Source organism: Gavia stellata, chromosome 3, assembly GCF_030936135.1.
Source record: "Gavia stellata isolate bGavSte3 chromosome 3, bGavSte3.hap2, whole genome shotgun sequence".
In the NCBI taxonomy this organism is placed as follows: Eukaryota; Metazoa; Chordata; class Aves; order Gaviiformes; family Gaviidae; genus Gavia; species Gavia stellata.
In genome coordinates this window covers 66,895,394-66,910,523 of record NC_082596.1, presented here as the reverse complement: position 1 = coordinate 66,910,523, position 15,130 = coordinate 66,895,394, and the positions used below count along the sequence as shown (strand labels likewise).

The window sequence follows — 15,130 nt, the reverse complement described above, 5'->3', positions numbered from 1 at the left end:
TGCAGTCTGCTAAAAGGATGGCGTTGTTAGCCTGGCAAGCTGGCTGTCAGAGCTGTCACTGAAAAGAAAATACTGAATGAAATGCCATCTCTTGAGAGGTTTGTGAGCTGAAAGTACTATGAAGTTATCTGTGCCACACTGCTTGTTAGGAATGGTGCTCTCTTAATAGAGTCAATTTACATTTTCTACATAAAAGGTAGCAAAACCTCTCTTGCTTTCCAAAGTAAATGTTTCAGGAATAACAATAGGTTCCTTCCTTCCCTGCTCTCCCTGTGCCAAACAACAAACCCTGTAGACCTGTTTTATGGCTGAAGTTTGTAAAACAAATAAATATCTGTTCATTTGTTACTCACACTAAAACTAAAATGAAGACTGAAAAAAGTGCAAAGAGCAATCTTTATGCAATAAAATAAAAAGGGAAAAGAAAAAGCACATAGTAAAAAAAACCAAACCCAAAACAGATCATCCTTTCCCACCCTAGATTTCAAAGCTATGAAGGATTTAGAGCTGTTTGTGGCAAGCTGGGTGGAACAGAAGTACAGAATGTGACTGCAGACATATCAGATCTTATGCAGCACATGTATTTTATGTGTACAAGTGCTTAAGTGACTATACTATGTATGTAGCATTTTTACAGATGTAGGACTGCATTTCCACTGCTACCAGCACTTCATTCCCTCTGTTAAGATATCAATGTGATATAACATATAGAGCAGTTCAAGAGAAAGTCATCCCCACTCTGCTTACTGTAGCTCTAAGAAGTGTACCTAGGTTCCATGTGACAAGAACTTAAAATCTCCATAATGGAAATACTGCAGGACACATGGAAGTTTTGACAAACACAGTATCTCTTCAATTGTTTTTAAATTTAAAGAATACCATCATGTGAAAATTTTGTAACTCTTTAATTCAAGGGAATTGGCAATGGCATCAGGTAATACCTCAATCCTGTACATGAAAGACAACGAGCATAGTTAGGTAGCACAATCTATGATGTGTTAATTCCCAGCCTTCATGAATGAAAGTTTGCAACTTATTGCAGCCAGGCAGTGAAAGCCTAGAAGCTGATAGCTCTGCTCTGTTTTTCATGCGCTGGATCAGGTTATCATTATATGGCATTGGTGTCATCCTCCTTGAATTAAAAGAGTCATTGCATCATAGGCTGCGAGAAATTAAAGACTGACTTGTTCCTGGCAAAAGAGAAGGTGACCAAAGGACTTGGCAATTTTTGACAGACTCTGTCTTGAAATCACGTTAAAGTGTGCTGGAAGTGAAGGGAATGAATTATATCTGTCATATGCCACAGGAGGTTAGGGGGTTCCTACGTGGAAGTTATTACCACATGGGAAGATAGATAGGTACCTAGTGATTAAACACGCTCTCTTTCCTCCGCAGTATTTTTCTTCTGATTCTTTGCCCCCTGGAGAGCAGTAAACAATGCAGTGGTGGGACATAAGCCAAACTAGTGTTGAAAGTGACAGCTGATACACAGGGGACTAAGGGAAAACTCTGTTTTGAGCCCAGTGACCCCCAGGCTTCCCAGGGCCTAGAGAAAATGACCCAAAAGAGAACAGCGGAGGGGTCAGCAGAGCACTGAGCCTACCTGCTTTTGCAGCAACTTGCATCCTCAGACTTGCTGGTTCAGAGAACTGACCACAGTATTTCCATTTCAAATTACTACAGCATAAGTGATGCAGTTATATTTAGTGTCTGTTTCCCTTGCATTTGAATGTTTCATTGAAAACAACTCCCACTCCAAAAAGCTCCCCAAAACATGGGTTGGTTATTGTTCAGAATGCATTTCAATCAGGAGGAAAGAACACAGAAAAGAAATCTCACTCCCACCCCTCTTTTCTGATTATAGCAGAAATAATAGAAGTTTACTGCTATCAAAAAGCATGCAAATCTGTCCTACAGTCAGCGCTGCAGCTTCTCTTCTGTTGCTCCACTTGCAGAACTAATTAGTAGATTGCTTTTTTTTTTTAAATATCCTTCCTGTTTGCATTGCTGTAAACCACATTCACAGTTTCAACACCTTCTCTATGGAAACACAGTTTGACTCCACCCTTCTCCTAGCAATAGTTGACTGATAAGCTGCTCAGTTAGACTCACCAGATGTTAATTTCTGAACAGGCTGAATCTCACTCTAATGAGTATCATCAGTACCATGACTCTGGACATAGCTACATCACACAAAAACTTGATGCAACAACCCTTGAATTGGTACCCAAGTATAATTCTGCCCAAGACTTGGTCCCGAACAGCACAGTCATGTTTATTTAGTCTTTGCCCAAGCTATGAGCTAGTAACATGAGGTCAGCCTACACATAGGACTAACAGTCCTGGTGTAAAGTTCTTCTGCTGATACTACTCTGAAGGGCAGAGAGAAAAAAAGGGGCCACTGCATGTAAACAGGTGTCAGTACTCTTGCCTGGCCATACCCTGCATCTGCTCGGTTGTCCTGTTGTCTTATTCAATCTCATTTCTAACTGTTCTCCTGCGTGAGGAGCTCTATTCTGTGTGAATGGAGGGGGGGAGGGTGTCTGAATGCCAAAAGCTCATATCAGACCAAGGGTTGCCGGGAACTCGGTGTCTGCGGTGCCAGCAACTGGAGCACCAGTGTGAGTGCAAGTGTGTGAGCACTAGTGAAGTGCAAGCTGGATTAGAGTAGGTGAAGTGACCTGGGAAGAGTTGCTACAGGAGCGTATGGCTAGAGCAGGGACAAGGAGGGGGGGTCCTGGCCGACGGCCAGAGAGCTGCGTGTGCAAGTCCACCACTAAACCATGTCCCTAAGTGCCACATCTACACATCTTTTAAAGACCTCCAGGGATGGTGACTCAACCACCTCCCTGGGCAGCCTGTTCCAATCTCTGACAACCCTTTCAGTGAAGAAATTTTCCCTAATATCCAATCTAAACCTCCCCTGGCGCAACTTGAGGCCATTTCCTCTTGTCCTGTCACTTGTCATGTGGGAGAAGAGACCAACACCCACCTCTCTGCAACCCCCTTTCAGGTAGTTGTAGAGAGTGATGAGGTTTCCCCTCAGCCTCCTCTTCTCCAGACTGAACAACCCCAGCTCTCTCAACCGCTCCTCATCAGACTTGTGCTCCAGACCTTTCATCAGCTTTGTCACCCTTCTCTGGACACGCTCCAGCACCTCAATGTCCTTCTTGTAGTGAGGGGCCCAAACCTGAACACAGTATTTGAGGTGCGGCCCTACTCCTGCTGGCCGCACTATTTCTGATGCAAGCCAGGATGCCATTGGCCTTCTTGGCCACCTGGGCACACTGCTGGCTCATATTCAGCCAGCTGTCGACCAGCATCCCCAGGTCCTTTTCCGCCGGGCAGCTTTCCAGCCACTCATCCCCAAGCCTGTAGCGTTGCATGGGGTTGTTGTGACCCAAGTGCAGGACCTGGCACTTGGCCTTGTTGAACCTCATAGAATTGGCCTCGGCCCATCGATCCAGCCTGTCCAAATCCCTCTGAAAAGCCTTCCCACCCTCGAGCAGATCAACACTCCCGCCCAATTTGGTGTTGTCTGCATACTGAGAGTGCACTCGATCCCCTCGTCTGACTTCATCACGATCAGCCAGAAAGGGGAATAGGGTGAGGCCACTGGCGCTGTTCATGTGAATGCTGACTGCCTCTGTCTGTGCTGATGTGTGTGGCCACCTGCATATATGCACATGTTGTATATGTGTGTTTGTGTGTGCACACCCAGGAATACACTCTCACCCTCACTACTGGAAACACAAGGCTGTGGCAGCCCTGCTACTGTATTTGGCTCCCCCTAATGTTTGATTTTGCTGGGTCCAGCCTTACTGTTCCTTTTCATATCAAAGAATCCCTAAATCTTCAACGAATCCCACTGAGTAAGTTGCTAAAAACGTTCTAATAAAATCACACTCATTCTGTGCAAGAATGTGCAGCACCATGGCAATCTACTTAAAAACGAGGTAAGCCAAACCTCAGAATTTTCCTCAAATGTTCTTCTAGCTTTTATCACAACCTTCCTTCCACCAGTCTGAGGGGAAAGAAGGTAAAGCTAGATTTAAATTTGCCCAGAAACAGAGTATCTACTGTATTGCATTTGCATGGCAAGGTTTTGGTAGCAGGGGGGTTACAGGAGTGGCTTCCATGAGAAGCTGCTAGAAGCTTCCCCTATGTCCAACAGAGCCAGTTCCAGCCGGCGCCAAGATGGACCGACCGCTGGCCAAGGCTGAGCCCATCAGTGATGGTGGTAGCACCTCTGTGATAACATATTTAAGAAGGGGAAAAAACTGCTGCACAACGGCAGCTGGAGAAGAGAGGAGTGAGAATCTGTGAGAGAAACAGCCCTGCAGACACCAAGGTCAGTGGAGAAGGAGGGGGAGGAGGCGCTCCAGGCACCGGAGCAGAGATTTCCTGCAGCCCGTGGTTTAAGACCACGGTGAGGCAGGCTGTCCTCCTGCTGCCCAGAGAGGTCCATGGTGGAGCAGATATCCACCTGTACCCATGGAGGACAGAATCACAGAATCATTTAGATTGGAAAAGATCTTTAAGATCAAGTCCAACCATCAACCCAACACCACCATGCCCACTAAACCATGTCCCACAGTGCCTCATCCACACATTTTTTGAACACCTCCAGCGAGGGTGACTCCACCACCTCCCTGGGCAGCCTGTTCCAATGCTTCACCACTCTCTCAGTAAAGACATTTTTCCTAATATCCAGCCTAAACCTCCCCTGGCGCAACTTGAGGCCATTTCCTCTTGTCCTGTCACTAGTCACTTGGGAGAAGAGACCAACACCCACCTCTCTGCAACCCCCTTTCAGGGAATTGTAGAGAGCGATTAGGTCTCCCCTCAGCCTCCTCTTCTGCAGACTGAACAACCCCAGTTCCCTCAGCCACTCCTCATAAGACTTGTGCTCCAGACCCCTCACCAGCTTCGTCGCCCTTCTCTGGACACGCTCCAGCACCTCAATGTCCTTCTTGTAGTGAGGGGCCCAAAAATGACACAGGATTCGAGGTGCGGCCTCACCAGCGCCGAGTACAGGGGCACGATCACCTCCCTGCTCCTGCTGGCCACACTATTTCTGATACAGGCCAGGATGCCATTGGCCTTCTTGGCCACCTGGGCACACTGCTGGCTCATATTCAGCCGGCTGTCAACCAATACCCCCAGGTCCTTTTCCGCCGGACAGCTTTCCAGCCACTCTTCCCCAAGCCTGTAGCGTTGCAAGGGGTTGTTGTGACGCAAGTGCAGGACCCGGCACTTGGCCTTGTTGAACCTCATACAATTGGCCTGGGTCCATCGATCCAGCCTGTCCAGATCCCTCTGCAGAGCCTTCCTACCCTCCAGCAGATCAACACTCCCGCCCAACTTGGTGTCATCTGCAAATGTGCTGAGGGAGCACTCAATCCCCTCATCCAGATCATTGATAAATATATTAAAGAAGACCGGCCCCAAAACTGAGCCCTGGGGGACTCCGCTTGTGACCGGCCGCCAACTGGATTTGACTCCATTCACCACCGCTCTCTGGGCTCGGCCATCCAGCCAATTTTTTACCCAGCGAAGAGTGCACCTGTCCAAGCCATGATTCGCCAGGTTTTCCAGGAGAATACTGTGGGAGACAAATGTCGAAGGCTTTCCTAAAGTCCAGGCAGACCACATCCACAGCCTTTCCCTCATCCACTAGACGGGTCACCTGGTCATAGAAGGAGATCAGGTTGGTCAAGCAGGACCCCACGCCAGAACAGGTGGATGCCTGAAGGAGGCTGTGACCCCATGGGAAGCCCACGCTGGTGCAGGCTCCTGGCAGGACCTGCCGCCCTGTGGAGAAACCCACGCTGGAGCAGGTTTGCTGGCAGGACTTGTGACCCTGCAGGGGACCCACACTGGAGCAGTCTGTTCCTGAAGAACTGCATCCCATGGAAGAGGCCCACGATGGAGCATGAAGAACTGCAGCCTGTGGGAAGGACTCACGTTGGAGACATTTGTGGAGAACTGTCTCCCATGGGAGGGACCCTATGCTGGAGCAGGGGAACTGTGAGGAGTCCTCCCCGTGAAGAGCAAGATGCGGCAGAGATAACGTGTGATGAACTGACTGCAACCCCCATTCCCCGTACCCCTGCACCGTTCGGGGGGAGGAGGTAGAGAAAATTGGGAGTGAAGTTGAGCCTGGGAAGAAGGGAGGGGTGGTGGGAAGGTGTTTTAAGATTTATTTTTTATTTCTCATAACCCTACTCTGATTTGATTGGTAATAAATTAAACTCATTTCCTCAAGTCAAGCCTGTTTTGCCCATGACGGTAATTGGTGAGTGATCTCCCTGTCCTCATCTCAACCCACGAGCCTTTTGTTATCTTTTCTCTCCCCTGTCCAGCTGAGGAGGGGAGTGATAGGGCAGCTTTGGTGGGCACCTGGCATCCAGCCAGGGTCAACCCACCATATCTATCTAGACTGCAGTCATACTAATGGTTTTAGGAAGTAATCCTCTACTTCCAGCATTTCTCGTGCAAGTCCTTATTTTATTTTATTTTATTTTATTTTATTTTATTTTATTTTATTTTATTTAACAGTACTGTAGAAGCCTGGTGTTAGACAGCAAGAGAAGGCTGGGGCAGATGGTATCTGTGCAGCTCTGCCCACTAGTCCCAATCTGTAGGCAGACCCAGCTTCCTCCCATAACATATTTGGGTGATAACATACAATGAATTTCTCTTATGAACTCTCTAGAGTTCATAAACTGCAGAGTTTTCACAGGCAACATGGCACATTCTTCATGACCACAACAGCCATCCCAACCAGAATTTAGTCATGCAGGCTTGCCCTCAGCCTCCCGACCCATGAGAAATGAGACGAGGCATCCTGAGAAGCCTGACATACTACAGCTGCCAAGGCAGGCTGCGGTCTCTCACATTAGTGGCAGATGACAACTCACTTATTTGAACACAGACAAAGAGAAGTCTGCCACAGAGCAGTTCCTGCAGGACTGGAGGGAGGAAACAGCTGTCAACTATTTCTTGGATTACAGGGATAAACATATTTCCAGCGACAGCTTTAGGCTATGTAACTCTAAAATCCTGAATACTATTCAAGGTATTCTTGTACTAGGAGAGGCGTCAAACTAGAAGGCTCTTATAGTTGAAAGCTTAAATCTTCTCTGAAACAAGAAATACATCTCCCGGCATTATTACGGAACTCAGTAAGAGCCAAAATAAACAATAGCATCACTTCTTTAGAGAGAATACAGATTATGCTGGAGGTTTATTGAGTTTTGCTTTATCTGGGAAAGAAACCGGAAGACACTGCCTGCCTTTGTTAAGCCCCTGAATGGATGCCTTAATACAAATTTCAGCCTCACTGAGCAGGGTACAAATTAACTATCCAAAGGGAACTATATGAGAAAAAGAGGAAGAATGAACCAGCTCCACAGAGATGCAGACTAAGCCCAGACGAGAGAATAACTTTCTTTGAAGAACTAGCTTTCTCATTCTGGTACTTTGAATGATCCTGCCACATAGGAAATGTAGAAGTGTTTTACAGAACAAAAGAGGATGTAGCTTAATTTTCTCAGCAAGACATTCAATCCTATGGATAAAAAAATAGCAATAAAATTGCTCAAATCTGGCAAGTTATGGATGGAAACAGTGCATTGAAGACAACAAATGGGATCCAGAAAAACACAGGCGTTTGTGTTTTGTTTCCAGATCTCTAAATGGGAATTCTGTGACTTTAACCTCGGGGGAAGGAGCACAGGCCATTAACACAAACAAGAAGGAAGAAGTAAGCTCAGTCAGTGAGTCATAGCCACTATGCAAACTTTGCCGTACATCTGTGTTTTCCCATGCTGCTCTGAACCCTTGCCTCAGACTCTTGCAATGGACAGAATGCCAAATATGAGTAGATCAAATTGTATTTTTCCGCCCCGGGGTTTCTTTTTCAACATGAAAAAGTACCCATCAGGGACTAGAGTTGGCACTTGCAGAGGAACTGAGCAGTGCCCCTGGGTCTAAAACTCACTTAACGAAAATTTCCAGGTCCTTCAAACAGGGTCTCCACCCTGCAGAAATGAGCTTCTGTCTCCCTGAGGCTGTGCTGGAAATTCCAGGGGTAGATGGGAATAAAGAAAGCAAGTGGTCACTTTTAAACACATCCCACCTGCTGTCTCAGCAGGCTAAGGCATAAGCCCTGCACGCTGGAGGAGGCAGGAGGAAAGAGCCATCATTCGAACTGAGTGCTCACCACAGGCTATCAGCCTGGCCAGAATTTAGCTCCTCAGGCATCCAAACCAAAGGCTGCTAGTTACATTTATGATCAGAAAATATATGGAGTACTTTTGCCTTCAAAAATGAAGGCAGGGAAAAGGGCTCAAAGCCTGTTTGCTGACAGAGCAGAAGAGACTAGATGTAGCTGCCTAACACATTAGCCTATGTCACTTTGGTTCCCCCCAGCTGTTTTTGCCCACCCCCCAAACAGGAACTGATGTGTAGCGTGCGATGGCCATTTTTCCACTTTCCTTACCACAGTTGGCCTGTGGTCAGCCCTCTCTTGGGCTCGGACAAACTAAGGATAAAGGTGAAGCACAGGGCATTGACGGCTTCCTTCTCTCCTCCCACAGACATACAAGTAGCACTCAAGACAGCTCCACAGCTGGGACATATAGAGCAGCCTAGCTGCCAAGTCCTACCTCCAAAGGGACATAGCACATTACCACAGTCACTTACCCGCTCCGTGCCTACATGTGCTCCTTGCTCTCAGTACACGTAGATGACTGCAAACCACCATCCAGTCCCCATGGAGCCTAGGCTGGGCTGCGCTGTGGTGGACGCATTTTTGAAGCAAAGGAAATGCCAGTACTCTTGCAACCAGACCCTCTGAGCCCAAAGTAAATGAGATAATCCATTTATTCAGTGTCTGTGAGATAGCAAGAGAAGAAAGCTTACCTGGTTGGTCATAGGATGCCCATGCTAGGTTTTCTCCACATTTTCCATTAGCAGACTCGGAGCTGTGTTTGAGGACCCTCGTGGTAGCCAGTTCTTCTGCATACCTAGCAAAGGAATCCACACATTGAGTCAAGGACCACAGCCACAGCGAGCAGAGAGCAGGAGGAGCAGGAGGAAGAGGGGGAGATGCAAGCAAGGAATTTTGCTGGAAGATGACAGTTTAGGCCGAGTTACTCAGCTGCAAAGCCCTGAAGCCAGGGATGCTTTAAGCTTACATAGATCTAGCAGTTAGGCAAAGAGAAGTCCTAGAGACCATTCTCCTTGTCTTTCATGATCATCCGTGTCACTGCTGAGAAGGGCCTAGAAGAAATCAAAGAGCAGATCTGCCCCCACCATGTTCTGCCCAGCACCTGGAAATCCACTGGCCATCCTTAGCTGCAGCTGCTGGTGCAAAGGGAAGTACCTGCAGCAATTGCTACCTCCTGACATTTCTAGGACCCTCACGGGAGTAACTTAATGTTCTCGATGAGATGGAAAAAAGACCAAAGTGGGGATTCAGTCAAAGCAAGTGTAAAACATCCCTACATTTACAAATGAAAAAAAAAGCCAAATGCAAAACAAGAGCAATGTGCCTGGCAACAGTATGGAGGAGAAGGGGACCACACGGAGAATCTGAGGCAACAACTGTGTATACCAACATAGGAATAAGCAGCACTATTTCTATAGAAGTTGACATATGTGAGAGCGTGGGATGTATTTTATTGTCTTACGACAACAGGGTTAAGAAGAACATCGTGTGTAGAACAATTATTCTCTTTATTCAACATTGGAGAGGCTTCAGTACACAGTGAAATTGGAAAGACCATTTGTTATTTCTCACAGCACAAGAAATAGGAGGCAACACACAGAATCATCAGGTCGTAGATTTAAAAGTCAAGTAAGACAAACCACTTTTTCCACACTGTGCAGACACCAAAGTGTATGTGAGTTTGAAAAAGAGCTAGACAAATTTACAGTGCATGTATGTGGGGGGGAATCTTCAGGGCTTATTAAACAACAGCAACAAAAAAATGAGGATACAACCTACTGCTTAGGAAAACCCTAATTTGCAGGATAAATCTGTAATTTCCGGGAGAAGATAATGGGGGAAGGATCACCACATTTGTTTTGTCCTGCTTCTCCTTCCCTAATCATGAATTACTGGCATCTGCCAGAGACAGGAAATTTGTCCAGCTGAACATTTTGGCCCAAGCTAGTACTTCAGTCTTTAGGTTCTCATCTCCTTCTGTCCTAATCCTCCCACCAAAACAAAAAAGTATTTAGCTACCTCCATTAATTTAGAAATAACGAAAACTCATCAGTTGTCAGTCTGCAAGATCCTGAACTAGAGGATCTCTAGATGCTCCTTCATGCCCTATACCACCACAGTCCTGTACTTTTTCTCTTCAAGGATTCCCACATCCCAAGCAAGAAGCAAGACTGGAACAAAGTACACACTGCACATGGACAAAGCTGCCAAGGATTTGAGACAAAGGGTGATTAATTCACTCTAGCTCAGACAGTTGAAAGCATGAGATTTGGATCTGAGATCATCACCCTATGCTTCATTACAGTCAGAGATAAACAGACACCTGCTGAGCATGACTCATATCATGCTAAAGCAGGGATCCAACAGTCAGTTCATCTATCCTGTCGCAATTACTGGAACTGAAAATAGTAGGAAACAGACTATTTTCAACACAGATAGAGAAGCACAGAAAAGTACCCAGAGATACACCAAATATATACCAACAAAGATATCAGATATACCTGAAGAAAAGGTGAATTTCTTCTTTGAATTTAAGATTATGCAAAATCTGTCTTGACAAATTGAGTTTTCTTGTATTTCATGTCTTTTATTCAGACCAAACCATTTCTGGTTCTTGCTATCAACCAGTTTCACAAGTCTCTGAACACGTGCCTTTTTTAATTCTTACAAGTTAAGTTACAGACTGCAACTAACCAAGCGTTTCCTATTGTTATTCATCACAGTGGGGAAAGTCAGCTGAGACCAGAGAGGACTGTGAGGAATTCCAGAAGGATCTAAAAATACCCAGCAAGGGCAATAGCACACTTAGAGATAAATGTGGAGCAATGCATATTTGACAGAATAATCTGAACTATTCATACAAGTTGACTTGTTCAAACCAACTGTAGCACTTTGGAGACACAACAAGTGTTATTGACAAGTCAATGAAATTTCTTCCTCGTTGTGAGGCATCATGTATAGCAGAAACAAAAGAACCCTTTAAAGAACAGAAGGAAAACCCCAGCAGATTACAAAGGTATGTGGATGAGTCACTGGCATTCCATCTCTTAGAAATACTGTATCCCGTTATCACGGTGTCTCAAGAAAAAAAAATGTGAAAAAATAAAGACAGAATCAGATTTTGTTTGCTGCCAGAGAGCATGTCCACACGCCACACACATGGTGCATTGTACAGCACAACACCTGGCAGAGATCTCTGGTTTAGGAGTGCAGGAGCTGGTGCATCTGTGTGACAGCGCAGCACCATGCTCGGACAGTAAATCAGGTTCTGGAAAGGCTACAGCCTCTCTGGCTCCCAGCCAGCCAGCACAGAGAAGTCTGCATGGTTATGGTAGAAAGCCTAATGGGAGGCGAGATCTCATGTCTGGAGGGATCAAACTGGCCACTATTTAGCTATTTTGGCAAGACATTTATTTTCTGAATAGTTTAATCAGCATTTACTCCTTCAGGTATCTCCTTTGTACTGTGAGGATCAGCCTGAAAAAACTGAAGATTTTCAAATCTACTTTGAAAAAGGTTGCTGCAAAGGGAAAGGAAATAATCTGGTTGTCATGTCTACAGCAAAGAGGACAAGCAGTATTGGACTCAAATTTCTGTAAGGAAGACTTAAGTTGGACAGCAGAAAGATGGATCCACAGTATATTAGACTGACAAGAAGTTGTGCAGTCTTCAGCACTGGAGAAGAGGTAAGATGTGTCTCTCCTGACAGACTAGAGAACAACATATACTGATTTTGCTTTTGGGGCAGGGAGATAGACAATTTGATCTGAAAATACTTCCTTCTGATTCCATTATTCTTAGACCAGGCATCACTTCCTACCATAAAAAAAGTTCTTTTCTCACTATTTCAGCAGCAGTGGATATTCTCCTGCAGATGACAGTCCATCAGCTGACAGAGGTGGTGGTGAAGCATGTTTTAGGCAACTACCCTCTGCAGAGGAGACTGGTATCTATCTGTCTACACTGGTATCAATGTAGACAGATACAGCCCGCATCTGGAAAAGGGTGCAAGAAAGATTTATACAGTTGTGACCACAGAAGTGTCTGTGTGACCAGCTGGTGCTATATGATGGAGAAAGAAGGGATGAAAAGGGTTGGGTAGGGAGACAGAAAGAGTAAAGTCCCTCACTTTCTATCCAGTAAGTCTTCATTGAATATGAGCATGTCAAAAGGCAAATATTTTTGCTGTATGCACAGTCAAACCTAACGGATAAAAGTGTCACAAATCTCATTACAGAAAAGAAAGGACTGAACTCACTGTTGGGCTCCTCTGTTTAACTTCTTGCAGAGTTTTAATGGGGGGACTCCATGTTTCTTCCTGTAGTCATTGTGTGCTTTCAAGACTTCTTCAGCGAATTGTTTGGAAGCTGAAATCACATCAAAAAAATTGGAAAGGTCTGTCAAATACTGACATTAGTGAAGACAGAAAAAGCACAACCTGTAACTAAGACGCTGGTGCAGGCTGGACAGAAGAACAGAAGAATACCACCCTCATTACCTGGGAGTAGGATGAAATTAACCGTTAATGTCTTCCATCCAGGAACTAACTCTAAGAGACACTCCCAGTGGGATGGTACAGACTCACTAAAGATTGAAGAAAAATGTCAACCTTATTCCTTTCCTCAACAGAAAGTTGATTTAAGGTTAGTTTGAATGACTTTCATTTTAAGATTTCAGCACACCATTGCAAAGAAGTCTTAGAGTAAGCAACAAATAGGTCCCTTGAGGAGGTGCACTAAAATTGCAAATTATTGTCACTGTGTGCAGGAATTTTCTGTATTAGTCAAGACACCACCTAAAGAAAATGGAGATACTAAAATGTGTAGAACTATGCAAATACTTTGAAACACGCACCATTCTTTTTATTCATTATATAGTACAAATTAATAGAAATCTCAAAATGCACCTTTATTTGGCTCAAGACAAATAATTGTTCACAAACAACAACTGGTAAGGAGAGAAAGTGCATTCGGTAAGTATCTGAATTCCAAAGTTACTGCAAAGCTTTAAAAAAGCTCCTGTCTGTACCCTGATAAATTTGGGACTTTCAGCAGAACAAGGCAGAGGGCAGGTGACAAGTCACAGTGCAATTCACCTTGATGGCAATTTCATGTTATCTCTTTTTATGATTTTGCTGATTTTTTTTCCAAGATTCAGAGAAAGAAAAATCTGCCCTGGCACTGGTCACCCAGTGGAATTCGTTGCTTTAAGAGAAATTTGGAAGCTGAAACAGGTTATTGGGACAGTTAAGAGAGGTATGGAAAGCATCTTCAAAACAGAAAGACAGTTTTCACTTTCTCTGTATTGCTGATGCTTCTGAACAGGCAAAGACATCTTTGAGTATTTACTCTACTTTTACTATGACACAGGTTTCTACATTTATTAGTGATTCATCAGCTTTATTTCTGAATATCCTAATTAGCATGACTACCATCATTTTCCTTGTAAGACACTTTTGAAGCCCAAACAGACCTCATGACTAGAAAGTGTTTCCTGTTATTAAGCTTAGCTTTCTCAGCTTCCTCTCATGACTCTATCCTAACAACTATAATCAATCATTCTCTCCTTTATTAGCATGTACACTATTCCACTGTTTGTGATGATGGATTTTCCCACAGTAGAGCTGTCAGTTTGCAAATACTGCTCTCGTAACTTTTTCCTAAGGTGATTACCCAACCCACGCTCATGCTTTAAGCTGTTATCAGAGTTCTATCCAGTTTCCCCAACTGCTTTAGGATAATACGGCAGCCTAAAATAATCTCAATATCCAACACACATAGAAAACCATTACTGTTTCATGCAGTACCTTAAACCTTTTGAACACAGTCTGAAGTTGGGTTGACCTTTTCCAGTGCAAAATGTCATTGTGGACGTATATCTTACATATTCTCCATCAACACGCTTTCAGGTTTGATTTTTTTGGTATAAAATTGTTGGCATAAGACAGCAACAGGAACCCTGTTGAGGGAGATGAGATCTGCCCACCACCTTCCTCTTCTTAGGTTTTCCTTCGATTTTGTGTGTCACAAGTTGCATATCATCAAACAAAACAGGCACCTCCACTCTGGTGTTTAAGCACCCCCACACCCTTTTGCTAACAAACCTGTCCCATCACTCTTATTACCACTGCTCACAGCTCACTGATTCTATCAGGCCAGAGACCTAAACCTCTCATCTGCTGCGTCATGTGGGTTCATGGCCTATTTCTAAGGCATCTATCATAGGTTACTGAGGAAAGCAAGCCTACGGCCAGTTCACTTAACTTCACTGATGCAGGGGTCCATTCTACCAGCAGGGAAATTTTAAGACAGCCTGCAAATCAAAGAAGTTGAAATACATGGCTTTGGAAGTTGCATCACATACTCCAGACTGCATTTTTCTGCACAAGACCACCTTAAAGCTTGTGGCTATTATCACCTAGACTCAATATCTCATCCGCTCAGCATTAAATAGTAGATAAACAATCTGACCTGCAAATGTGGAAGTTTCTATTCAAATTATTTGCTCTCAATGACAATAACAAATTGAAATTCTAAAAAAAAATGGAGTTAACCAAAATACAGGCTTTGTCAATTGTCAGTCCACCCATTAACAGACATATTGCATAATCCAGCTCTGTACTAACATTTTGACTCACAAAGACCAACAAGACATGGACAAAACTGAGTTTTCTTCTAGCCCTGGCAGGCTCCACTCTGCTGTCCCTAGACAACCTCCATCCTCCCCTTCCCTCAAAGGTGGCTGCTATAGAAACACTTATCTACCGTGACTCAAGCTCATGTGCTAACCGCCTCCCTCTGCACGGCTTCTCCCGTGCATGCTGATGTGTGGAGAGGGACGCCCAACTGCCAAATGTATTTCAGATTTGTTTTGGAAGACATGTTAAGTTTTTCC

At 44.7% G+C, this 15,130-nt stretch overlaps 1 protein-coding gene across 1 annotated transcript in view; it reads right to left on the bottom strand.

The window, feature by feature from the left end:
• The window catches only part of GLIPR2 (GLI pathogenesis related 2), a 30,079-nt gene that overhangs the window by 4,343 nt on the left and 10,606 nt on the right, over window positions 1-15,130 (bottom strand). Inside the window, exons 2-3 of the mRNA XM_059815370.1 lie at window positions 12,495-12,603; window positions 8,929-9,032 (exon numbers count right to left, since the gene is read on the bottom strand). Coding sequence (XP_059671353.1) covers window positions 8,929-9,032; window positions 12,495-12,603 — 213 coding nt within the window. The remainder of the gene's footprint in view (window positions 1-8,928; window positions 9,033-12,494; window positions 12,604-15,130) is intronic.